Source organism: Brassica napus, chromosome C3 (assembly GCF_020379485.1).
Source record: "Brassica napus cultivar Da-Ae chromosome C3, Da-Ae, whole genome shotgun sequence".
Classification (NCBI taxonomy): Eukaryota; Viridiplantae; Streptophyta; class Magnoliopsida; order Brassicales; family Brassicaceae; genus Brassica; species Brassica napus.
In genome coordinates, this window is record NC_063446.1 from 72,776,740 (window position 1) to 72,801,814 (window position 25,075).

The window sequence follows — 25,075 nt, forward strand, 5'->3', positions numbered from 1 at the left end:
TTCTGATATATATCACCATCACATCATCGTTATAATTATATTTATAATCATCATCGTGATTGGATTTATAATTTCATTCAAATATGTTTTTTGTGCAAAGTATTTGATGAATGTTAATACGATGCCCCGATTATTCTTTTACGGGTTTATACAAACTGAAACAAAATAAAAACTTTAGTTAGTATTTTTTTTTCTTAACTTGACATAATATGGAGCATTTTACAAGTTTCCTTGTGAAAGATTTCTTTTTGATACATTGACACAAAATATATGGCTCTGAAACTACTTTAGATGAGATATAGGCATATATAGCCAATATTGGATTCTACCAAAGTGAATCCGTTATTATAGGATTTCTCCATTTACCAAATGGTTAAAAGAGATTACACAAGTCATTGGCAATCAAATCAAAGCCACGTAGCCAAAAACAGAAACAGAAACAGTCTAGTCCAGATATATTACAATCAGATGCAGGAAACGTCTTAATGCCATCTTAGCAGACTTGGAATCATCTTTAGGGGTTGTGGTTCTCAGCGAGCTTCGTATTGAACAACTGCAAGAGAATCAACAACCACATAATTAGACGGAGAGTGATAGATTAGCACTGCAAACAAAAAAAACAAAATAGTAGACTAGACCGGAATGTATCTAACAAAACCATTACACTACACAATTAGGATTAGTGTTGATAGAGGTAAGTCTCACCTCTACGGGTACGCTTCTTGTAGAGAATACGGTAGCCACACTCTCTGCACTGGATCACATCCCCAGACTTCAAAGTGTTCTCTTGTCCACAATCTTCAAAAAATCATTCAGACAAACAAAAAAAAAAAGGTAAACTAAAGCAAACTTTCTGTTAATTCTGTTTTTAGTTGTATAATGTCTGAAGCTGATTAGGACAAGCTTTGAATTGAGCAAAAAAAAAAAAAAACATCAGATTGATTTAGGCCTCCTAACTAAGCCAATTATTAAAATAGATTAGGGTTCATATGGCTACTCAAAAGAGGCGTGTCTTCACATAATCTCTTCTCCTGTGTATTATTAATTTCCGATTCAAAGGTTTCGATGAAAGATTCGAGAAGAGGAAGAAGATGGTTTACCTCCGCAGACGTAAGTAACTGGTTCTGGCTGTTGATCCATGATAACGAATCGAATCCACAAAGCTAGGGTTTATGCGGTGACTTCAAACACGAGCGAAGAGACGACGAGAAAAGAGGATCCTGTGACGAGAGAGGCGTATAACCGCGATACGTGTGGGCTTATTAATTACAAAATGGGCTTATAAGAAAGCCCATAAAAAGCCTCAAATAGCAAGCAAAGTCAACGTCAACGTTGAATCGTAAACCGGAGATTGATCTGCACATCCGGCCCATGTATTACTTCTTACATTTTTATATATTGATATTTTTTTCATAATTAATATTATATATTTTAGATATGTTGAAATATAACTAATTGAATTCAAAAGACATAGACCGAATCGGATAATATGGTTATTTTTGGTACAAATATCCGAACTCGTTTCAGATACATTTGTTATTTAGAAATTTTTATGTTCCTATACATCTTAATCGAACTCATTCAGACTGAGAAGACAATAAATATATTTAGAAATAGTTTTTTATTTAGTAAAATAATTATATGGAGTGAAAAAAAAGAATAAATGTAATACTTTTTATTATTTTATTCACAAAACATGTCTTTGAATTATATTTTTGGCTACGTAATTTTTCACCGATTGAAACTAAAATTAAAAAAAAAATCTTAGTAAAACAAACTAAACCGAACGTCTAACCATATGTAAAACCAGTCATTTTACATTTTTGATTTTATAATTGGCACAAAGTTAATATTGATTAACTAATAAATAAAATTTACACTATTATTATTATGGTAATGTAATTAATGATGTGATCTACTGTTAATGTAATATAATTAATGAAATTATTACACTGAGTAAAATATGGAAAAAAAAATAATGTAATTACTAAAAAGATATTAACGGTTTGTGGAAGTCCAATTGATCCAGTATTTTGATCAAAGGTTCATTAATGTTTTTATAGCAGGAGATTTGAATTTCAATTCCAAAAAGCCGCGAATTTTACAGAATATTGGAGAAAATGCCTATAAGAGATCTTCGATATCGATATAGCACAAAGAGTACCATAAGGAATGGATTTCATAGGACTGTTCAAAGTGATGCAGCCAGGCAAAAATCTTTGTAAAGTAGATAGAACATTTTGTTGTAATACCGTCTATGTAACGGTCGTTTCGGTTTATTCTCTTTAGTTAATAGAATAATAAACGATTTTAAAAGGATATGTTATTGGGGTTTTCTTCATTTGTTAATTTACTCTTAATGATAAATTGATATTTAGGCAAAACCAAACCATAATGACACAAAGTGTAATATTAATTCCGATAAAAGCTAATGACAAATCTAGGATTGGACAAAAAATCCTGACCCGAAGAACCGAGCTGAACTCGTTCGAAAAAGTAGTACCAAACCCTAACCGAAACTGGTTAAATATCCGAATGGATAAAAAAATTTGTTATCAAGAAAACTGGATCCAAACCCAATCCTAACCGAAATATTTTGGTATCGAAATTAGATTTATATAGTTAAATATATTAGTTATTTTGGATTTAATATCAAATATATTAGTTATTTTTAGATTTAATATCCAAACAAATCCAAAATGTATAATATATTTTAAAGTTGTTCAAAATATTTCAAAATGTATACAAATAATCATAAGTAAATATCTAAACAATATTTAAGACAATAAAATACGTCAAATGTCTATTGATTTTTTATCCTAATTTTCAAGCTAAATTATTTTTCTGTTAAGTTTAAGTATTTTATCATATATTGCTCCCGTACTCAAACCAAACTTGGACTGAAATTTATAAATACCCGAACGGAGCTGAAATTTTTAACTCCAAAAATCTGAAACTCAAATGAATTCAAACCAAACCCGAGTGGGTACCCAAATGCCCACTCTAGATAAATCTGAAAAAAAATGATCATATGTGTTAATTGTATTGATAAATAAAAAAGGTTGCAAGAACTTAAAAATGAAATAAAGTAGTCTTTACGACTTTTCAATAGGACATATCATATCATGGATTTGAAAAAGTCGACTAATGAAGACAGGCTTTGTGTTTCATTATGCCCAAATAATTTATTCGCCAAAGAAACAAAAAGTATTAGATACAAAATGTCCCACGTAGGGATCTTAAGCAATATATAAAATAGATAGACCACTTCATTTATCACCAATTAGTTTTAGGTTGGAAACACATCTAGTTTAGCATGGTATCATAGCCTGATCCACGCATTCCAACCCAATCCACATCGATCTAGCCCAAATTTGGCCCATCGATCCTTATCCGAACATTCCAAAATTGGTTTTTCAAGAGTCATCATCTCGAGGAGGCATATTAGACATAAAATGTTCCACATTGGTAGTTGGAAAAGATCCTAACCAACATATAAAATAGATAAACCATTTCATTTATCACCAATTGGTTTTATGCTAGAAGTTCATCTAGCTTAACAAAATGTTCTATGGCGTTTACTCACAGTTTGTTTTCCTTGGCCGGCAAGATATATTGTCATCCATTCAGAGGATTTAAAGCTCATCAGTATCGACTAGATCAATTTTTATCAAACATAAGAGCAAATAAAACATGTAAAAGAAACTTTCTCATTCAGAGCATTTGGTATTTCTGATAGGGAGTCAAACAAATGCAAAAATTAATTTAACTGGTGGTAGCAATCCACTGAGAAAACTGCCAGAATTTTCCAAATTGGCTTTACCAGTTACCATCTAAGTCAAGTAACTTTCGTTCAAAAAAAGTGAAGTCGTTAAATCAACTTTGTGAAGAAGAAAAAAACAAAACTTTATTAGTCTTCAGGACTTCTCAATAGACACCATGTAGTATTTTAATGCTAACAAAGCGGCAAGTTATGCTTAACGGCTATATATTTGTACCAGGTTGGACTATTAACTTAAAACACAAATTTGGAACTTTACAATCAGATAGCAGTCATCAGTTGACTGTGACAAGCCCTCGCTTGCAAACATTATAAAGAGACACCCTAGAACACTTAAGAAGACATTGTTAGCCACTCTAATGAGGACCCTTACATGATCACTATGATAAGTAACTAACATAGAGACAACTGGAAGAAAAGAAAAAAAAAATCAAGATTTTGGATCACGAAACTGAGAAATTCAAATGAAACTGAGAAATTACAAGGGAAAACCGAGGATTGACAAACATTCATATTTTTCTGAAGCATAGTAGTTGAGAAAACCAATTCTGGAAACTTATGTATCTGTATATAGTGAGGAAGCCACAAACACATCATGTCATCAACGCCTGACTATCCTTCTGGCTTTGAAGAACCTCCCTTTGATTGTGTATAGCTGCTTTACAACTTCACGCACGGTCAACCGATTCATAGGAAATTGTTCACAGCACCTAAGTCCCAACTCCAAAATCAGTTTCAAGCACACTTCAAGAGGGAATCCTACTCTGAGACCGCTAAGTAACGATTTGTCCGCAATGTCTAATACATTTTCCGGTAATGCCAACTTGGTGTAGATCTGGAGGGTAAAGTTTCCCCCAAATAACTCATTAGATGGTCTTTTTCCAGTGAACATTTCCAGAAGAAGAACTCCAAAGCTGTACACATCACCATGTATTGATGGTTGTCCTCCCATTGCATATTCTGCACCATAACTCACATAAACAAGATTAGTCTGTTGTTATTTAATATTGTAGGCTACAAAGTGTCTGGTTTGGTACACAGTGACACAACCAATTTAGTTCATTAGTCTATTTTTTATTTAATATTTTAGGCTACAAAATTACACACCCATTGTAAAAAAAGTTTTTTGATGAATAAAATTTAACATTCATTCAAAAAAAATATTGGAGTGACAAGAGAATATACTATCTCTTCATCTTAACATGACACATGTGTGATATGTTTACCTGGTGCGGCATAGCCGATCGTTCCTCTGATGCTGGACGAGCTAAGGGAGGATTGTTGGTCGAATTTGAGGAGCAGCCGAGCTAGACCAAAGTCACTAACATGGGCTGTTAGATCATCGTCTAGAAGGACGTTTCCTGGCTTAAGATCACAATGAACTATAGGGTCATGATAGTTAACATGAAGATACTCCACGGCAGAAGCCACGTCTATGGCAATGTTAAACCTCTCAAGAATGCTCAAAGGCCTTGAGGTATTGTTGGTCCCTTCTAGCTGCTCTTCTCCGTGCAGCCACATATCCAGGCTTCCATTTGGCATGAACTTATACACCAGTGCTCTGAATTCATCACCTTTGAAATCAATGCTCGAGCAAACTGTTAGGAGCTTCACAAGGTTGCGATGCCTCACACTCTTCAAGACTTCACATTCTGCAATAAAGCTCTTGGCAGCTCCATGAAACTTGAGATTTAACACTTTGATGGCAACTGCTCTGTTTTCAGGACCGAGAAATGCTTTATACATAACACCAAAGTTCCCTGTCCCAATCATGTTTCCCAAAGAAAATCCACCGGTTGCACTATGAAGTTCTCCATACCGTACCCTTTCATGTAAGGGTGCAATACTTAAATTATCCATATGACGTGTGTTGCTGCTTACCCTTTGTTTCATGCTGCTTCGTTTCTTGAACCAAGAGAGAGAGATGATAACCATTACTGAAAGAATAAACAAAGTAACAGCTGCCCCAACGCCAATGGCGATTTTCCTTCTCGTTGAAGAATGCTCTCTTGCTTTTGTTTCTAAGCATGGTTTCAGCTTTAGTTCAGCAACCCCTCCACATAGATTTTTGTTTCCAAAGACCGAGACGTTTCTTGATTTTTGAAAAATTCCTTCAGTTGGTACTGGGCCATCAAGATTATTCACAGAGAGATTTAGAAACTGAATAGCAGAGAGGTTTACCAGATACTCAGGTATGGTGCCAGAAAGATTGTTGTTGGACAGATCAAGGAGTCGTAGGTTCCTCAACGCTCTGATATCTATGATGGTTCCTTCAAAAAAGTTTCCGTTCAATAAAATTTCTTCCATGCATAGACAGTTCCCCAGGGTTTGTGGTACATGTCCAGATAATTGGTTGAGTGAAACATCTAGTCGAACAAGACTGACCAACTTTCCTACTTCATTGGGGATCTGTCCTGTTAAATTGTTATGTGAAATATCCAAGGTAACAAGAGATGGGACGTTCATGAGCTCTCCAGGTATGGAGCCACACAGCATGTTGAAATCAAGCCCAAGGTAAAGAAGGTAAGTGCAGTTTCCAAGACTGGAAGGGATGCTTCCTTTGAAATCATTGTTATACAAATAAATTTGCGTTACCATACTGAGGTTCCCAAAGGAAGATGGTATGTCTCCTGACATCATATTAAACTCTAGAAAGCTTCCCGATGGAGGCCGGAATTTCACCTGTCAAGAGGTTCTGTTCAACCTTGAATGATTGGAGGCTCTCAAGATTTCCGATGTCAAGAGGAATGCTCCCAGAGATGGCATTTCCTCCAAGGAAGAGATACGTCAATAGACTGGATAGATTGGATATGAGAGGAGGCAAGTTGCCCCCAAGTTTGTTGTAGCCAACACCAAGAAACTGAAGTTGAGTGCAGTTATTCAAACTGCCAATGAAATCAAGATCTCTAGAGGAGTAATTTCCCAGAGAATTATAAGCAAGCGCAAGTATTTCGAGATTATGTAATCTCCCAAAACTTAAAGGGATGCTTCCCGTCATGTGGCATTCTTCAATATCAAATTTTCTGAGAGATGTAATATTGGCCAGTGAAGATGGTATCTCCCCTTCGAATTTGTTTCCTCCCAAGAACAGCACTTGAATGTCTGGAAAAAGCTGGTCAATGTCAGGCCTTAGTTTACCATAGAAACGGTTGTCGGGGATGGATAGAAACAAAAGAGAGGACAGGTTGCAAATAGGACGCGGAAAAATCCCCGAAAAGCTGTTTCCAGCTATTCGGAGATACTTCATCCGTGCAAGTCTAGACATGCTGTAAGGAATCATTCCTTCCATACGGTTGTACTCTATATCAAGCTTCCGGAGTGATGTTAAGTTCCCAAGAGAAGCAGGGAACCTCCCTGTCAGATTGTTTCCACGGAGAGACAGGATGACAACCGAAGAAAGTGAGCCTAGTTCAGAAGGAACGTCGTGTTCAAGATTGTTGGAGGATAGATCATTGGTCAAAAGGGCAGAACAGTTTGGTATGCCAAGTGAAATCCCACCTCCAAGAACGTTGTTGCTTAGGTTCAAGTGTTGAAGCCTGAACAACTTCCCTACCTCAAGAGGGATGCTACCATGGAAAGAGTTGTCTGCAAGAATAAGAGATGTGAGGAAAGAGAGGTTACCGATGGAGGGCGAGATAACGCCAGTTAGCTTCATCCCGCTGAGGTCTAAACCAGTGACCCTCTTGTGCCTACGACCACATATAATTCCAGTCCAGTTGCAGAGATGAAAAGACTTGTTCCACGAAGCTAAGACAAGCCGGCTGTTCTCGGTTAAATGGGTCTGGAATTCGACCAGGGCTTGTTTGTCCGTCTCATCGTTGAATCTGGAAGCCTGGCACGAGTATACAAGAGCAAGCAAATGAAATAGCATAAGGCTCATACAAGGAAGATGCATTGAAAATAACAAAATTATCAGTTGTGTCAAAAGGACGAAATGAGAAAACAAAACTACTTGGTGAGGGAATAAATTATTTAAAAAGACGGAACCAGAGGAAATAAATGGCAGTAAATTTCCAAAAGTACTTTAACTAAAGGTCGTTGCCTTCTCTATCAACGTGTTTGAAAAGAATCAACGTACATGCATCAGTAAGAGAGAAACTATGTCAAATCAACATAGGCCAAGCATCACAATTACAGTTCTTTATAACAAATATAAGTTAAGTAAGAAAGTGAGTTTTATGTTTTCTTTTATTAACATGTGAGTATTCCAGACTTATGAATATGCTCACAATAGATTTCAAAGAGATGTGCAACTCATGGATAGACGTTATCTGAATATTTAAATAAACCGAAAACAAGAGCTCATATCAATGAAAGTGTCTAAGAGCAATGTGACTTAGTTTCATGCAGTTTGTGGATCAAATTTCAAACGTGTTCGCGTCTCAAACCCGTCTCATTACCACTCGACCACAAGGTTCCAGACAACAAGGTACCAGACAAGTGAGTGAGTTTTATGTTAGCAGCAGCAAACAAAGGAAAAACATTAAAAATGAGGGATATCACTCCAATAATACATCATTTTACGAGAAAAATAAAAATATATAAATAGTGTGTTACCTCATTATCATAACGCTATTCACAAATTCATTTTGATGTTTAACTTTTTTTATTTGAATAACCATTTCTAAAATTTTGACCAAAAAAAAAATTTATGCATAAACAAAATATTACTTTTAGAAACTTTTTATTTAATATGTATATAATGATTAAACTTTAAAACATATTGATAATAACAAATTAGTTAAATACTTAAATATAAGACTTATTATTCAATAATGCTACATATAAAATAAAAATATGATAAAAATAAATAATAACATTAATAATACATAACTAATACCGAAAATAAAATAAAAACAGAAAAAAATTTCACATAACATAGAATTTTTTTGACAAAAATAGTTATGTTTAAAAAGAACTCTGCCATTGCTTTCTATGTTGCTATATAATTTTAATAATGTAATAAATAAATACTAAAAATCTATAAAAAAAAGTTAGATTAACAAGTGAGTATAATTTTTAAATTTTATCAAATAAAGAACTTTATGACATATGTTGATTTGACATAGTTTTTGTAAGTAGATAACATTTAGAAATTATACTCACTCGTTACAAGTAGATAAAAAATTTGGCCCATAACATTTAATTTTCTATTTTTTCTCCTACAAATAACTTATTTATTATTAAATATATATAATATCTTACCTATTATTTTAATATTTTCAAAATAAAATATTTTAAAAGACAATCTTAAGATTTAAAAATTATACTCACTTTTTAAATCATTTAAAATTTATAACAAGTGAGTATAATTTTTAAATCTTATCAAATAAAGAACTTTATGACATATGTTGATTTGACAAATCTTAAATGTTATGGGCCAACCTAAACTATTTGTAAGTAGATAAAAAATTCTTTATGTATCAAATATTTATATTTGTGATTAATTTGTACTTTTGTCTTTTGGGTTACATGTTCGGGTTTGGATAATAATACTTCGAGTTTGGATATGTTTTGTACCACCTTACAGACTCACTCTGGTATTTACATCCATTATTTTTTTAGAGTTAATTATCAAATGATTTATTGTTTGAAGATTTGTTCCTTGTTTTGGTTACTATTTACTATAACAATTTGTTACATTTTTCCTCTCCAATTTTTCCTTCTAATTTATTCCATATAGTTCTTTAGAAATTTTTTCTCTGCAATTCCTAACGTTCATTAAAGTGGTCACCAGTTAAACTCATGTTCAGTGGTGTACTATATGCTTGTAGAGCTGGGAATTTTAATCATTGCCCGCAGGTTCCGTACTGTTTGATTTTGACCCGCCGCGGGACGGGTGCTGGTCGAACAATTTGAAAATTTTGAATAGTTGGTACAAGTACGGGTTGAGATTATTTTAAGCTGGCCGGTACGGGTCAGCCGAACTTGAGTCGCGGGTATCCGATAATCCGCAAATTTTTTTAAAAAAGTTTATAAAAAAAAATCCGTAAAAATATATAAAATATTGTAAATATTTATATAATTTTAATTATAAATATTTTATTTTAATATTATTTTTTAAAAAATAATAATTTTTAATTAAAATAATTCTTTTTAAATAAAATAATTCTTTTTAATATAATTAATATTACCCACAGGTTTGGCGGGTTTCGGCGGGGCGGGTGCATATTTAAAAGTTTTTGTTTGCTGGTTATGCTGATCGAGTTTTTGAATAAAAAAATGATTTGACCCAATTGGACATTTAGATAAAAAATAATTTAAAGTAGAAAAGTCTAAGTCAACTAACATAAACCAAGTCTACTCAGATATCAATCAAGCATGTCCTCTCCAATACTCTTCCCTTTCTCAAAACCAAATTTTCGTCTGATCTTGCTATTATTCTTCTTGTTCTACTTTCACCATCTTCCTTGTGCTCTAAGTCAACCAGACCTTAAATCTTGCGATCAACTGTTTCACTGTGGGAATATCTCAGCGGGGTTTCCTTTCTGGGGAGAGGCTCGACCAAAACCTTGTGGTCATCCTTCTTTGGGGCTTCAGTGTGACCAAAACTCGGACAAGACATACTTTACCTTCTCAGGTCAGATGTACCGTCGCCTTTACATGGACAACTCAACCAACACCCTTGGATTTGCGAGGCAAGACTTTTTAGTTGGATCATTCTGCAATTCTACATTCACCGGTACAACATTGACTAATGAACTATTTCAGCTTTCACCAGAGTACACGACCCTCTTTGTATACTATCTCTGCGAACCTCATCTTCCCAATCCCGCGAATTTCAAATGTCCAAAGATTGGTGTGGCCTCAATGCATCAGAGCAATGAAAATCATGAAAAAATGTTATGCGAGTTTCAACATCACTGTTCCCACAAGTTATGTCCCAGAGAGGGAAACTTTGGATATGACCCGTTTACAAATTGTTCTCCAAAAAGGATTCGAGGTGAAGCTGATGATTGAAGGAACGTGTCAAGAATGTAAATCCACTGGTGGAGTCTGCGGCTACGATGTCGGCATTCCTGTTTGCTGCAAGAGAAACTCTTCATCAAAAATCAAATGCAATCAAATGCTCCCTTCTGGTATGTTTCTGAACTATTAGCAAGTTTCTTTGTGCATCTTAATTTATTCCCTTTGACAAAACTTGTAACAATTTGCTCATAAGTCGATTTCCAGCCTCGTAAGTTCCACTAAGACACATAACGCAGCATTTACAACATACTAATCACCATGTCACAAATATCCTTATATATTTTATACCATCCATTGGAGTATTTTTTACATTTCGGATCAAGTATATAGAGATTCATGTTTTTGGGTTCCTATTCGGATTTCGTGTTTTTGCCCAGACCTAATGTCTACCAGTCCATTGGGAGACTAAGTCATACTAACCCACCTAGTTCCAAGAGAAATTTCCGGGAAATTATTGGAGACCTAATGTGTTTTTCTTATGGAGCCCTACAAAACCGCAAAACCAGGTAGGTGCCCATTCTCTTCCTTTCTAGGATTCTAAATTCACTGTTTCAGTTCAGTTAATCTGAATCTTTAGTTCGGTTTGGTAATGATCTTCCACGAGAACCAGATCTCCTCTCTTCCTCGTCCTTTTATCTGGAACTAGTTTACATAACATGAAAATGATTTATTACATTTCTTTTCTGGTGATCATTCAGAGAAGCTCCCTTCCCTTCCTCAGAAACTCCTAAGTTCTGTCTTAATGATATGAATAAGTTCTGTCGTGACTTTGAACTGACATATTTTTTCATGCAGGCCTCTCCAAAACAGCAAAAATAGGTGTCTATTATTTTTCCTTTCAAGAGAAACAGTTTCAGTTGAACATACCTTAGAAACTGATTGTCCTTTTTTTTCCCTGTCTCTAGGCATCGGAGTGGCTTCTGGATTCTTGGGTTTGTTTCTGACCCCAAAAACTTTTGAGAACTGTTTTAAGTCTTCCAATAACTCAATAAAAATTATAACTCCAATAAAATTTATCTGTTTTCTAGGATCAATTGCAATTGGTCTTCTCTTGTTCATGGCATTTTCATCAGGCTTTGGAAAGAAAAAAAGTACACATCATCGGAAATACCAGAACCTAGGGACGCTAGTACAACTGAAACAATACAGTTACGCAGAAGTGAAGAAAATTACAAAATCATTTTCGTACACAGTTGGAAAAGGAGGTTTTGGAACTGTTTACGGAGGAAACCTACGTGATGGTCGTAAGGTTGCGGTGAAAAACATGAAGGATTTTAAGAGCAATGGTGAAGACTTCATCAATGAGGTCGCTAGCATGAGCCAAACATCTCATGTTAACATTGTTTCTTTGCTTGGTTCCTGTTATGAAGGGACCAACAGAGCAATTGTGTACGAGTTTCTAGAAAGAATTCACTGAATGTAGATATGAGTACACTATATGGTATTGCTTTAGGTGTTGCTCGGGGAGTTGAGTATTTGCACCATGGCTGCAGAACAAGGATTGTTCATTTTGACATTAAACCTCATAATGTACTGTTAGATGATAACCTCTGTCCTAAGGTCTCGGACTTTGGTCTCGCTAAGCTATGTGAGAAAAGAGAAAGCATATTGTCATTTCTAGACACAAGGGGAACTATAGGTTACATTGCACCAGAGGTGTTCTCAAGACTGTATGGCCCAGTCTCCTACAAGTCAGATGTTTATAGCTACGGAATGTTGGTTCTCGAGATGATCGGAGCGAGGAACAAAGAAACAGAAGAAAATGTTGCTTCTAACTCTAGCTCGGCTTACTTTCCTGATTGGATATATAAGGATCTTGAAAATGGAGAGCATACATGCGTAATTGGTGATGGTACCAAAGAGGAAAACGAGATTGCAAAGAAGATAGATCTTTTTTTTTTTTTTGATAATCTAGGGGTTCCCCGCTTCGCGGGTCATTCCCCTGGGCCCGGTCAGGCAGCGGTCCACTTCACCCGGGAGGGCTTTACCTGGGCTGGATCGAACCCAGTACCGCTTTGGTGTCCAGAAGAGGCAGGGTAGTTTCCGCATGGGGAGGAAATCGAATCCGGATGGTGGTTGCCACCACAAGCCCGTCCTGCCACTTGGACTACCTGGTCCGGACAAGAAGATAGATCTTGGTGGGTCCTTGGTGTATTCAGCCATGTCCATCTAATCGTCCAGCCATGAAACAGAGGTGTTGAGATGATGGAAGGAAGCTTGGGTGCAATCGAAGTCCCTCCTAAGCCTTCCATGCAAATATCCAGAAACCCTCTTCCAGATTCGTCATGTCTTTCAGAAGTGAATTCAAACAACTCTGAGGAATTGATTTGATTCACAAGTTGAAAATCTATTTCCGAGTCTCCATCATATACTTGGTATAAACTTGTGTGAGAAAATCTATTTCTTAAAATGTTTCAAAGTGTCTTTGTTTGTTTATCCAACAAACTGTCTTTATTATATGTGATGGACAAGACTCTGACTCGTTAATGGATTCCAAAGTAGATTCTTGGATTCTCCGAATGGCTGAAGGCTGCGATTTTCAACCAAGTAAATATTTTTGGATTTAATTTCAGCTAAACAGAAAATAGAATTTTGTGTTGTAACAATTGTGAGGAAAAACAGATGCGGAAACAGATGAATAAAAGCGATGTAACTACGACACAGATATTTAACGTCGTTCACCCCTAGGGCTACGTCCACGGGTAAAGAGATATCTTATTATTGGAGGCGATATTGAGCTTACAGAGTGCGAGTTCAGGGTTACTTCGAATACAAGATATATATAGTAACATCTCGCATCTAAAACCCTAGAATAAACGGACTCATGGGCTTAAGCCCACGATCAGATGTAACATCCATAATAACTTGATGCAACGCTCTTGATGCAACCGAGTCGGTATGATGTACGTGATGTAACATCCATCGCCTAGATGTAACATCCAGATTCAAGGCATATCAACAATTCTATACCTTGACTTGAATCCTCTCAATAACAGATGTACCAGATGCACCTTCAAGTGCCAGATGTACCAGATGCGTTTCTCTGCGCCAGATGTACCAGATGCGCCATCAGCGCCAGATGTACAAGATGCACTTTCAAGTGCCAGATGCGCCATTAACACCAAATGTACCAGATGCGTTCTTCAACGCCAAATGTACCATCGCTCTTTTTGCCTCATATGTCCCTTCAGACCAGATGTGTTGCTCTGACGAACCAGACGCCCTTTAACGGCCAGATGCTCAACTAGAGCCAGGCGTTCGTCATCAGCCGGATATCCCAACGGACTAGATGTCCCAACGGACCAGATGTCCCAACGGACCAGACGCCCCCAACGGGCCAGATGTCCCAACGGGCCAGATGTCCCAACGGACTAGATGCCCCAACGGGCCGGATGTCCCAACGGACCAGACATCCCAACGGACTAGATATCCTTGCGGACCAAATGTCCTTGCAGACCAGATGCTCCAACGGGCCAGATGTCCTTGCGGACCAGATGTCCATGCGGACCAGATGCCCCAACGGGCCGTTCGCCCCAACGGGCAAAATGTCCTTGCGGACCAGATGCCCAACGGGCTAAACCATATACATGGTGAGATGAATATTTGCAGTGCACAGAATACTGATATGTTCATCTGAAGACATCACGAACCTTGTCAACACTTCATTAATGTAGGCCTTCTGTGACAAGAACAACTCCTTCTCCCTATCTCTTATCTCTGAAGATCTCCATCCCTAAAATCTTCATTGCTGCACGCAAATCCTTCATCTCAACTTCAAAACCCAGAAGCTCCAGCTTCTCGATGTCACACTTCTCTTCAGCTAACAACATGTCATCCACGTAGAGTACCAAACAGATGAACGTCGCATCCTTCAACTTACTCATGCAGACACACCAATCATAAGGACTTCTGATGTAGCCCAACTTGATTATATACCTGTCGAATCTCTTGTACCATCCTCTGAGAGACTGCTTAAATCAACAAAGTGACTTCTGAAGCGTACACACATAGTCATCCTTTTCAGGAACTCGACAACAATCTGGCTGAGTCATGTATATCTCCTCTAGCTCTCCATGAAGATACACTGTCTTCACATCAAATTGCTCAAGCTCCAAGTCCTGACGTGCTACCAGCGCTAGCAACACTCTGATGGACGTATGTCTGACCATCGATGAGAATATCTCATTGTAGTCTACTCCATCTCTCTGACTGAAACTTATTGCAACAATCCGAGCTTTATACTTAGCTCCTTCTGCCAGTGATGCTCCATCCTTAATCTTGAAGACCCACTTGCATGTAACATCCCTTCTCTCCGATGGTAATGTGACCAGGTCCCATGTATGATTCTTCTGATGAGACTCCACGTCTCTCGTTGCAACATGCTATTTATCAGATTCGGGACTAGAAACAGCTTCCATGTAAGTAGATGACGCATCCACTTCCTCTGCAACCTGAAGTGCATAACCCACCATATCTTCGAAGCGATATCTCTCTGGTGGCCTGACATCAACCCTTCTTGGTTGATCTTTCACGATGCTACACTCTGTAGCGTCAAGCGGTTAAATCTTTGTAGACTCCAACTGAACATCTTCTACACGCTCCTCTTGATTTGATTTTATGTGTGTGCCTGCACATCGATCACTTCATGATCATCTTGTAGCTCCACCTGTTCATCAGTGCTACCCTTTTCTGCTTCTGAACTGGACCCTGAGCTCCTAACCATAGATGTTTCATCGAAGACACCATTCCATTCGGTTTTCTGATGGAGACCAGACCATATATCCTTTTATTCCATCATTGTAGCCCATAAACACTCTTAAAAGTGAATATTCGGCAAATCTATCTAACCACACCTCAGAAGGTATCATGCACTCGATGCCTATGTGGGGAACAAGATTTATCAAGTAGCAAGCCGTGTTAACTGCTTCAGCCCAAAACCGCTTCTCTAAACCAGCACTCGAGAGCATGCACATCGCTCTCTCTAGCATTATCTGGTTTATCCATTTTGCAACACCATCCCGTTGTGGTGTTCCCCTGTCTGTAAGATGTTTGGCAGATGTTGCATCCTTACAAAATTGTTTAAACTCTTTCGAGCAGAGTTCCAAACCAATATCAGAATGAAGCATATCTTGCTTCGACAGATGTTGCATCCCACACTCACCTATATGTCCAAGCCTCATATGCCATAGCTTAGTCATATCTTCCTCTGGGATCTCTGGCGATGCAACATTTGCTGAACCGGTAACCGTTGTACCCTTCAACAAATACAGAGTATCGTTCATGAAACCCTTCAGAATCACATCAGAACCCTTGCATACATTCAGAACTCCATCACCACCCGAATATTTGAACCCTCTATTGTCCAGAAGACTCATGAATATCAAATTCTTCGTCATTGATGGAACATGCCTAACCTCGTTCAATGTGCAGAATCTTCCATCATGTGTCCTGAGCTTGATTGAGCCGATCCCAGCAATCTTGCAGACAAAATCATTTGCCATCTTAATCTTGCCGTCAAGTACCTATGTGTACTTCGAAAACCACTCTCTCCTCGGTGTCATATGGTAGGATGCTCCTGTATCCAGAACCCACACATCAGAAGAGTGTGTGTGTCCGTGCACAACAAGAGCGATGTCACTATCAGACTTGGCTTCATCCTCAGCTACTGCAGCAGATCCAGACTGTTGCTCCTTCTTCTTCTTGAGACAGTCTGACTTCCAATGTCCCTTCTCTTTGCAATAGTTGCAAATATCAGATGCTTTAGGACCCCTTGGAAACGACTTCCTATCTTTTGAAGTCCTTATGTTCCCATGTCCCTTCACACCACTGACAAACAACCCCGATGCTTGATTGTCTGTCCCTGAGCTGGATGCCTTATGGCGCAATTCCCGACTATGAAGCGCCGACCTAACTTCTTCCAGTTTCACTGTATCTTTGCCAACAATGAACGATTGCACGAAGTTCTCGAAGGAGTTCGGCAGAGATACCAACAGGATTAGTGTCGCGTCTTCATCCTCCACCTTAACATCGATGTTACGCAGCTCCAGTAATATCACATTTGGCTTGTCAAGATGGTCGCGAAGCTCAATACCTTCTTGCATACGCAAGGCAAAGAGGCGTTGCTTCAGAAGTAGTTTATTCGTCAGAGATTTTGTCATGTACAAACTCTCCAACTTCTGCCACAAACTAGCAGCCGTTTTCTCATCTGATACTTAGATGATAATCTCGTCTGCTAGACACAACAAAATTGTTGAGAACGCTTTCTCTTCCAGAGCCTCCAAATCAGCTGCTTCAGATTTCTTCCCTGACAATGGTCCCCAGATGCCTTGTTGCTTCAACAACGCCTGCACCTTAATTTGCCAAAGACTAAAGCTATTTCTCCCATAAAACTTGTCGATCTTCGCGTTTATTCTAGACAACTTCTCACTAGATCACAACCTGAAGCTCTGATACCAGTTTGTTGTAACAATTGTGAGAAGAAACAGATGCAGAAACAGATGAATAAAAGCGATGTAACTACGACACAGATATTTAACGTGGTTCACCCCTAGGGCTACGTCCATGGGCGAAGAGATATCTTATTATTTGGAGGCGATATTGAGCTTACAGAGTGCAAGTTCAGGGTTACTCCGAATACAAGATATATATAGTAATATCTCGCATCTAAAACCCTAGACTAAACGGACTCATGGGCTTAAGTCCACGATCAGATGTAACATCCATAATAACTTGATGCAACGCTATTGATGCAACCGAGACGGTATGATGTACGTGATGTAACATTCATCGCCTAGATGTAACATCCAGATTCAAGGCATATTAACATTTTGACAAGTAAATTTAGTGTAGTAGCTTAAACACAGGTGAGGATGAGTAAGAGTCTATAGAAGCAGATGGTCGAGGTTTCAAACATTATTATCTAATTAAATGACTCATAAGCACGTCTGTGATTAAGTACGGCTTAAACGTTTGTCAACTATACTTTAACTCACAATTTACAGCTATAGTTTATTTGTTTTCACATTTTTGTTATTATTTACAAGATTAGAACTTATACAGTTTATCTGGTTGTCTCTGATTTATCCGGTCTTGTGATACTTGATATAATTACTAAATTCCAAAATAAAAACAAAGAGCTGTATCTCCATATTTGTAAGAGATCATATAATAATTTGTGTGTAATAAGGTACATGTACAAGAGTAAAGCTTTCAACAACAAGAAATCATCAAAAAAGAAGTATCAAGAACAAAAAAAATCGTAAGTCAAAAGGTTACAATATAAATCAAACGAACACACATGAAACAATTATTTATAGGACAGATAATAAAATAGTGATGTTTGATGGTTTCCATGAAACACTTCCTTGGAGAATCAAAAAAGATTGATCCATGCACATCCCAATGCCAATAAATGAACCAAAACTCAGACCACGTTCATCTGTTTCTTCTTTCCTTCATATCCAATTCACCTTTTCCCCCAAGATTTCTCTTCTTCCTTCACTCCATTTATACTCTTTCATTCCTTTTGCCACTTCTTCACAACTCTCTCTCTCTTCTTTCACCCACAAAAGGGTTTTTTCTTTTCTTTCCTCCATCACATTCTACACCAAAAGTCTCAACATTTTCTCTTGATTTTATATAAATAGCAAAAAAAAAACACATTGATTGTAGTAATGGCCGAGTTAAAGAGTAAGTTAAATAAACGTCACGCCTTCACAAGCAAATGTGCATCCTTGGTGAAGGAGCAACGAGCTCGTCTCTATATTCTTCGTCGTTGCGCTACCATGCTTTGCTGCTGGTACATACATGGCGATGAGTAATGAGATGACTCTCATCCTTCAATATATAATACACATATATTAATAGATATCTCAATGACCCTATTCGCTAGTTCTTGAAGCTCTCCTTTGGCTTCTTTGCCATTTCAACAAAAAAAACTTCAGTTCTCTTTCTGATTTGTTATGACGCAAACTCTTTTACATTCCATCTCATTTTTTAACCTATAAAGGATCAATCTTTTGTCCTTTAGGTTTTATTTTTTGGTTTGCATCAGACAAGAGAGAGAGAGCAGCAAGAGATGTTTATCTGCCAATCAAGCCAGAGTGTTACTGTGTCTGAAACAGAGAAGCTAGAGATGCTGATTCTGTAAGGAACTGAAGATACTTCAAGGGTTATGATTAGTGACACTTCTGTAATATTTTCAGTTTCATTGCATCATGTGTCCTAATAAAGAACAATAAATCTAATGGTAAATGTTAGAACCATATCGAATAAAGTATTCTTCTTTTGCATCTCAACATCCTAATAATAACACAACAAGAGTTTTCACTTGTCACCATCTAGATATCTATAGATCATAGTTTCCATGTTCCCAACATTTCATGCCCAATCTTTGAAAATCAACATCATGTAAACAGGAACGTTGAACGCCGCAATGACAATGCTCATCATGACTGTACGTATCACTCTCTGGATCACAAGCTTCGTTCTTGACTTCGATGCTGATCTCATTAGAGGATCCGACACTCCAACACCTACATTTGAGTCCATCACATTTTCGATATCGTTCTTTCTAGCTGCAGATCTCAGCACAGCATTGCCCCTACAAAGATTAATAGAATATCAAAACTTGTGCCCATAGAGAGTAACCAATGGATGTTGAGATCTCACTCACCTTTCTATTTGAGATTTATCGCTTTGACGCTTCACTGGAGCTTGAAGAACTTTCTTAACGAGATGCATAGACCCTTCTGCGTCCCACACCATTTCATACTCACAGTTCTCATCTTCATTCTTCTCTTTCGTGACACCGCTTAAGAAGCTTAACTTCATTACACTTGAGATAGTGTCTGCAGCGTTGTTTAAGAAGCTTATGCCATGGTTTGGCCAGAGAAGGAGAGCGAGAAGGGTCAAAACGAACAGAGAAAGGTACCTGGTATAGTTCAAAAATCAGACACAGAGATCAATAAACATGAATTTAAAAATAATCACAGAGCCAAGAACATACCATATGTAGATGAATAATTGTCTCGGAAGGAAGCATAGTTGAGTGTGCAACATACTGTCTTGATCAGATGAGTTTTGATGGATGGCGTTGGGAACAGATAATAGCATGAATGAGGGATATAAATTTCCTTGTTGCCAGCTTATAGTCCCTAAAGTATGCTGCAATATGATATATACCATCAAAGATTGTCCACAGTGGAAATACAAATATTATGTGGTTATATTACCTCAGTTACAGATCCTGCTTCAGACTTGTGAGTTAGAGTACACTGGTCGTGATCATGGCCAGACAGAACTAGCGTCTGCATAAAAGGCGTTGGAATTAGTGAGAGCCTAACAGAGATGGGGACTTTGACATGAATAAATTACAGAAGTTTTTTTATCTTACCGGTTTGATTAACTCCAATAACCTCTTTGATGATTCTGCAGTGATATAGTTCTGATACCTGAGTACAAAAAAGGACATGCATCGGATTAGTTTCTCCTTGTTAAGATGGCTTTACTACAAGTTCTGTATATTATAAAATGGAAAAAATAAAGGCAGAAGTTTACATTACTTCTTGATCTTTAAAATGGCGCCATAGCCGCTGTAACATGAAAGGGAATGCATTATTAGACCACAAAACAAAGTGTTCTAAAAATCAGTATAGGCAAATCGGGTCTAAACGAAACGATTTTTTTAAAACAATTCTTTTTAAAGTTTGGTCTAGACATTCAAAAAATCGGTCAAGAATCGATTTCTTTAACATTGGTATTGAGTTTATTTACCTGATCAATGACAGAAGAAGCACGGTGAGGGCCGCATGGGGTTTGATCTGGCCGGTATAATGGGATGTGTGTCAATAAAACTCTAGGATGTGATTTTGCATCTAACAAAAAAAAAGATTTGTGTAAAGCTTCACATATCAGAAGATAGTAAATGCAGAAAAGGATATAAGCTGAATAAACACACACACCAGAGGAGACATTTTGTACAAACTTCCAAACCTCTGATGCCAATTCCTTTTGAGGATTCCCTGCAAAACATCTTTTCAGTTACAGAAGACAAAAAAACTTATAAGGATACATAGAAAAAAAGCAAAGTTTTTGTAATAAACCATCAATAGCTTGTGCATCAATGCTGACGAACTCAGTACTTCCAATAACAAATCTACGGTTTCTGCTCCCAAATGCTTTCTCATATCTATTAATCACCTGTTAGAATATTAAAGTTATGTCAATCAATAGATTGCTACTCATATAGGAAAAGAGGTGATAAATGTCATACGTCTAGCTTATGGGAGGCAACACGAGAGTAGCCAATATCATGGTTCCCTGAGATGTAGAACGTAGGGACGTCTCCAGCTTGTCCTTGTGAGTTCATCCCAAACACATGTTTAAACCGGCTTAAAGACTCATACCACCTGATTCAATAGCTGACTTTTCAGCATTGACATGAGCCATTTTTTGAAAAGAGACGAACAAGGAGAGGGGCTTACTCTTCCTCAGGGAGAAATGGACCACCATCGAAATAATCACCTAGAAATAAAACGACGTCTGGTTTGAAAGGCAAGACAGACTGAAAGAACGATCTCCGCATGTTTACATCAGTGTAGAACTGTGCAACCTCCAAAGCAAGCGTCTTTGAAGACAAACGAAACGATGTCTTATCCATGAGCTGCAAACAACACACAATCAGATGATAGGCTCTCCATTAACACACACACACAACAGTATTGAAAAAGCATTTGAAGAGCTAGTTACCTGTGGATCAGTGACAATAGCTACTTTAGTAAACTTCACATCACTCTCCACTCCATCACTCTGCAAAAAAAAAGAAGGAAGAAGCTAACAGAGATGACCAAGAACAGTGACTAGACAGCTTATTTGAGATGCTTACAGCTTACATATCAAAGATATTACTAACCCGAAAATAGTAATGCCGAGAGTGTTCTAAAAATCGGTCTAGGTGAAAGAAACGATTTTTTTTTCTGTATGATCTCTCATCTAATCAATAATTCCTTATAAAACGCATAATTACCGCCTAGCGATTTCTTGAACATTAGCCGAGACAATCAATGTTTCAATTTCAAATCATTTCTTTACCATACAAAAAAATTATCCTACTTTCGGACAGAGCAAGCAACTATAAGATCGAAGTGTCATTGCATCTAAACTCTTGTTCAGACCCAACATTGATTGGAATCAAAGTTTTAGACTTTACCATTCGTTGATTGATTATAGCCATTTAGACTAGATATCTAAGTTTCAATTTCAAATCATTTCTTTACCATACAAAAAATTATCTTACTTTCAGACAGAACAAGCAACTACAAGATCAAAGTGTCATTGCATCTAAACTCTTGTTCAGACCCAACATTGCAGATCAGTTATCGAAAAAGATGGAAACTTTAGTGGAGAACTAGAGAGGGACCTTGAGGAGATGATGGTGAGGCCAAGAACAAGTGAAGAGAGAAGGAACCCAGAAGGCGAACATCTCGCCGTAGAGGATCGACGAAGCCCAGATGAGACATAGAGCCACCGTGAGCTTGTGGTGGTGTTTCATATCTTTCAGAGCATCTGAATCTCTTTCTCGGCTTGCTCGCCCGAGAGATATCTGATGATCGCTTGTTGACCAAAAAAAGAGCGGTAAAAACGCGACGCTTAGATGCGTTTTGAGTTGTAACACGGCCGTAGTATGAGAATCCAAAACGTCATGTAGTTTTTAAAAAAACGGCACGAATGTTGTAGTATTTCGACCGAGAAAAAGTTTGGGCCGAGTTTAATATTGCGCCTAGTCATATCGGAACTATAATGCTTCGTAAAAAGGCTATTAAAGAAAGAGCTCCTTGAATCTCCGCTCTCTCGCTCTGTTTCAAAGGTTAGTCTCTGAATCTCTCATCGATTCAGTACAATGTACGAAGTAACTTTTTGCATTAGTGAGAAGGAGAAAATAATACATGGTAAACAAAATAACTCATATATTCATCAAATCAGCTACGTCCATGGATAAAAATAACTATTATTAGAAGTTGAAATACATTTTATAAATATCAGAATCATAGAAACCGAAAATTCCCATTAAACAATATTTTATAAAACTAATTGATTTTCAGGTTGGACTCATAAGAAAATAAAATAAAATCAGCAACCATAAAAAGTTAAAAACATCCAATAAAATCAGTGAAATCTCTGACTAACTTAAACAGCAAATTATACCAAATTCAAAGTCTATCATGCCCTGACTTTTTGCTGTTTGTTTCTTAAGGCAGCTTAACTTCTTCTTTTTTGAAACTAAGACAGTTTAACTTTACTAAGAAAATTTTTGTGAGATAACCAAAAGAAAAAAAGAAATTAAATTTGTAGTAAGAAGATAGAAAAAGATAGGAAGAGAAATGAGGAGAGGGTTGGATTTTGGCTAGTTGATGAATTGTAGTTTTTTTCTTGGTCATTTGGCCTAATTTTCCAAAAAATTTCAAACCATCTAAAATAAGATTTATTTGAACTTAACAAAAGAAGAAAGATACTTACAATATAGGGTAACACATCTACTGTTTTATTATGTAGCGGATTAATTAACATCAGTTTGACATCTTTCCAAATCGACATACCAATTAACATAGGTCAGGTCATCTTATATTATTTGGATAAGGGCCAACAAAATTATTATTGAAAGAGAAACACGCCGTGCGTCTTGGCTGGAGTAAAAACGACAGCCCATCACTCGTAATTAGTTTAATCATTAGTACAAGTACAACAACTAATAATTAATTTATAATGGTCAAAAGATAATTTTTAGAAGAAAAAAAAAACCACCGTCATATGAGGAGAAGTTGTCGTGGGGATTATGATGAACAAGGCCGGCTTATTAGGGGGGACACGCGATGCGACTGCCCCGGATCCAAGTCCGTGTCCCCCCGTATAATACTAATTAAGGGGTCCAATTTTTTTTATAATCTATATTTTTATATATTAAAAATTATAAATATAACAAATAAAATTGAAAAGGGCCCCAATTATTTGATATGTATATAGTTTTATTTTCATTACAAAATATTACTGATTAAATTTTAAAAACATTTTAAACATTACCTACATATAAATTTTAGAGGGTAAAAAAAAATATTTTTCGCCCTAAGGCCCGTAACAGTGTTGAGCCGGCCCTGATGATGAATCAACCTAGTTTTGTTTTCCACGACATTTTCCTTGGCAAATGTTTTCCACATAACATTCCATATCATATTTTGAACATGGTTACATTTTAGTATAAGAGATTAATTTTTGTTTATGTAATTTTAGGATGCTATGTCATAAATACGGAATAAAAATGGTAGAATCAAGTGATAAAACTTAATTAAACTGTATTTTATAAAAGATAGAATGCTTGATTGCTTATCTTATTGATTACAAGAGTTCTCTTTATATAGAGATACAAGTAACGTAGAGGATATACATGAGTCTCAGTTGTAGATAACAACGAACTATATACGAAGTTAATCTACTAAATAAGATAAGAGTTATCTTTAATATTGTACTTATCCTAATATCCCCTCAAGACGGTGCACGATTAGTAATACCGATCTTGGTAAAGAGCATCCCGAACCGGTTTCTCGTAAGCGGTTTGGTAAGGCCATCAGCTAACTGGTCCTTGGAAGAGACATGTGACACACGCAGTGTATGATTTTGGACTTGTTCTCTTATGAAGTGGTAGTCAAGAGCTAAGTGTTTCATCCTTGAAAGGAATACTGGATTGGTACTGAGATATGTAGCACCAATATTGTCACAGTAGATAGTGGGAATATTGTCAAGCTTGACACCAACCTCACAGAGTAGTGAGTAGAGCCAACGAACTTCAGAAGCTGCAGCCGAAACTGCACGATATTCTGCCTCCGTCGAGGAGCGAGCTACTCCTGTCTGCTTTTTGGTCGACCATGATATTGGATGTTGTCCCAGAAACACAACATAAGCCCATGTAGAGGTGTAATCATCCTTATTACCAACCCAATCCGCGTCAGAATATGCATGAAGTGACAAATTGTTGTGTCGAGATAAGAAGATGCCAGACGTGTATGTGCCTGCAAGATATCTTAAGACTCTCTTAGCTGCAAGCCAATGTATAGTCGATGGTTTGTGCATAAACTGAGAGAGTTTATTGACTGCAAAGGCTATATCTGGATGCGTCAGAAGTAAGTATTGAAGACTGCCCACGGCATTACGATACTCTGATGGATCATCAAGTTCTTCACCATCACGAACAGAGAGCGACGTAGACACACAAATTGGCGTAGGCACTGGCTTTACGTTAGTCATGTTTGTACGATACAAGAGATCACCAATGTA

General features: G+C 37.2%; 3 protein-coding genes and 2 pseudogenes across 3 annotated transcripts; 2 read left to right on the forward strand and 3 right to left on the reverse strand.

Annotated features, from left to right (window-relative positions):
- Positions 1 to 307: 307 nt before the first annotated feature.
- Positions 308 to 1,262, reverse strand: LOC106375011 (DNA-directed RNA polymerases II, IV and V subunit 12). Its single transcript, XM_022698391.2, has 3 exons — positions 1,101 to 1,262; positions 706 to 798; positions 308 to 553 (listed from the first exon to the last, which is right to left on the reverse strand). Exons 1-3 carry the CDS (start codon positions 1,138 to 1,140, stop codon positions 531 to 533), a joined length of 156 nt encoding a protein of 51 aa, XP_022554112.1. The 5' UTR covers positions 1,141 to 1,262; the 3' UTR covers positions 308 to 530.
- A 1,921-nt stretch (positions 1,263 to 3,183) lies between these two features.
- On the reverse strand, positions 3,184 to 8,246 carry LOC106374051 (annotated as a pseudogene).
- A 1,431-nt stretch (positions 8,247 to 9,677) lies between these two features.
- Positions 9,678 to 14,794, forward strand: LOC106377312 (annotated as a pseudogene).
- A 3,289-nt stretch (positions 14,795 to 18,083) lies between these two features.
- Positions 18,084 to 18,895, forward strand: LOC106377313 (small polypeptide DEVIL 22-like). Its single transcript, XM_022698390.2, has one exon. The coding sequence runs from the start codon at positions 18,424 to 18,426 to the stop codon at positions 18,568 to 18,570; it is 147 nt and encodes a 48-aa protein (XP_022554111.1). The 5' UTR covers positions 18,084 to 18,423; the 3' UTR covers positions 18,571 to 18,895.
- Positions 18,896 to 19,016: 121 nt separating this feature from the next.
- Positions 19,017 to 22,411, reverse strand: BNAC03G69880D (uncharacterized protein C630.12). The gene is made up of 13 exons (XM_013817512.3): positions 22,170 to 22,411; positions 21,500 to 21,559; positions 21,235 to 21,413; positions 21,024 to 21,159; positions 20,854 to 20,950; positions 20,713 to 20,772; positions 20,525 to 20,625; positions 20,309 to 20,343; positions 20,145 to 20,202; positions 19,984 to 20,058; positions 19,758 to 19,915; positions 19,425 to 19,682; positions 19,017 to 19,352 (listed from the first exon to the last, which is right to left on the reverse strand). Exons 1-13 carry the CDS (start codon positions 22,299 to 22,301, stop codon positions 19,130 to 19,132), a joined length of 1,572 nt encoding a protein of 523 aa, XP_013672966.2. The 5' UTR covers positions 22,302 to 22,411; the 3' UTR covers positions 19,017 to 19,129.
- Positions 22,412 to 25,075: the final 2,664 nt, after the last annotated feature.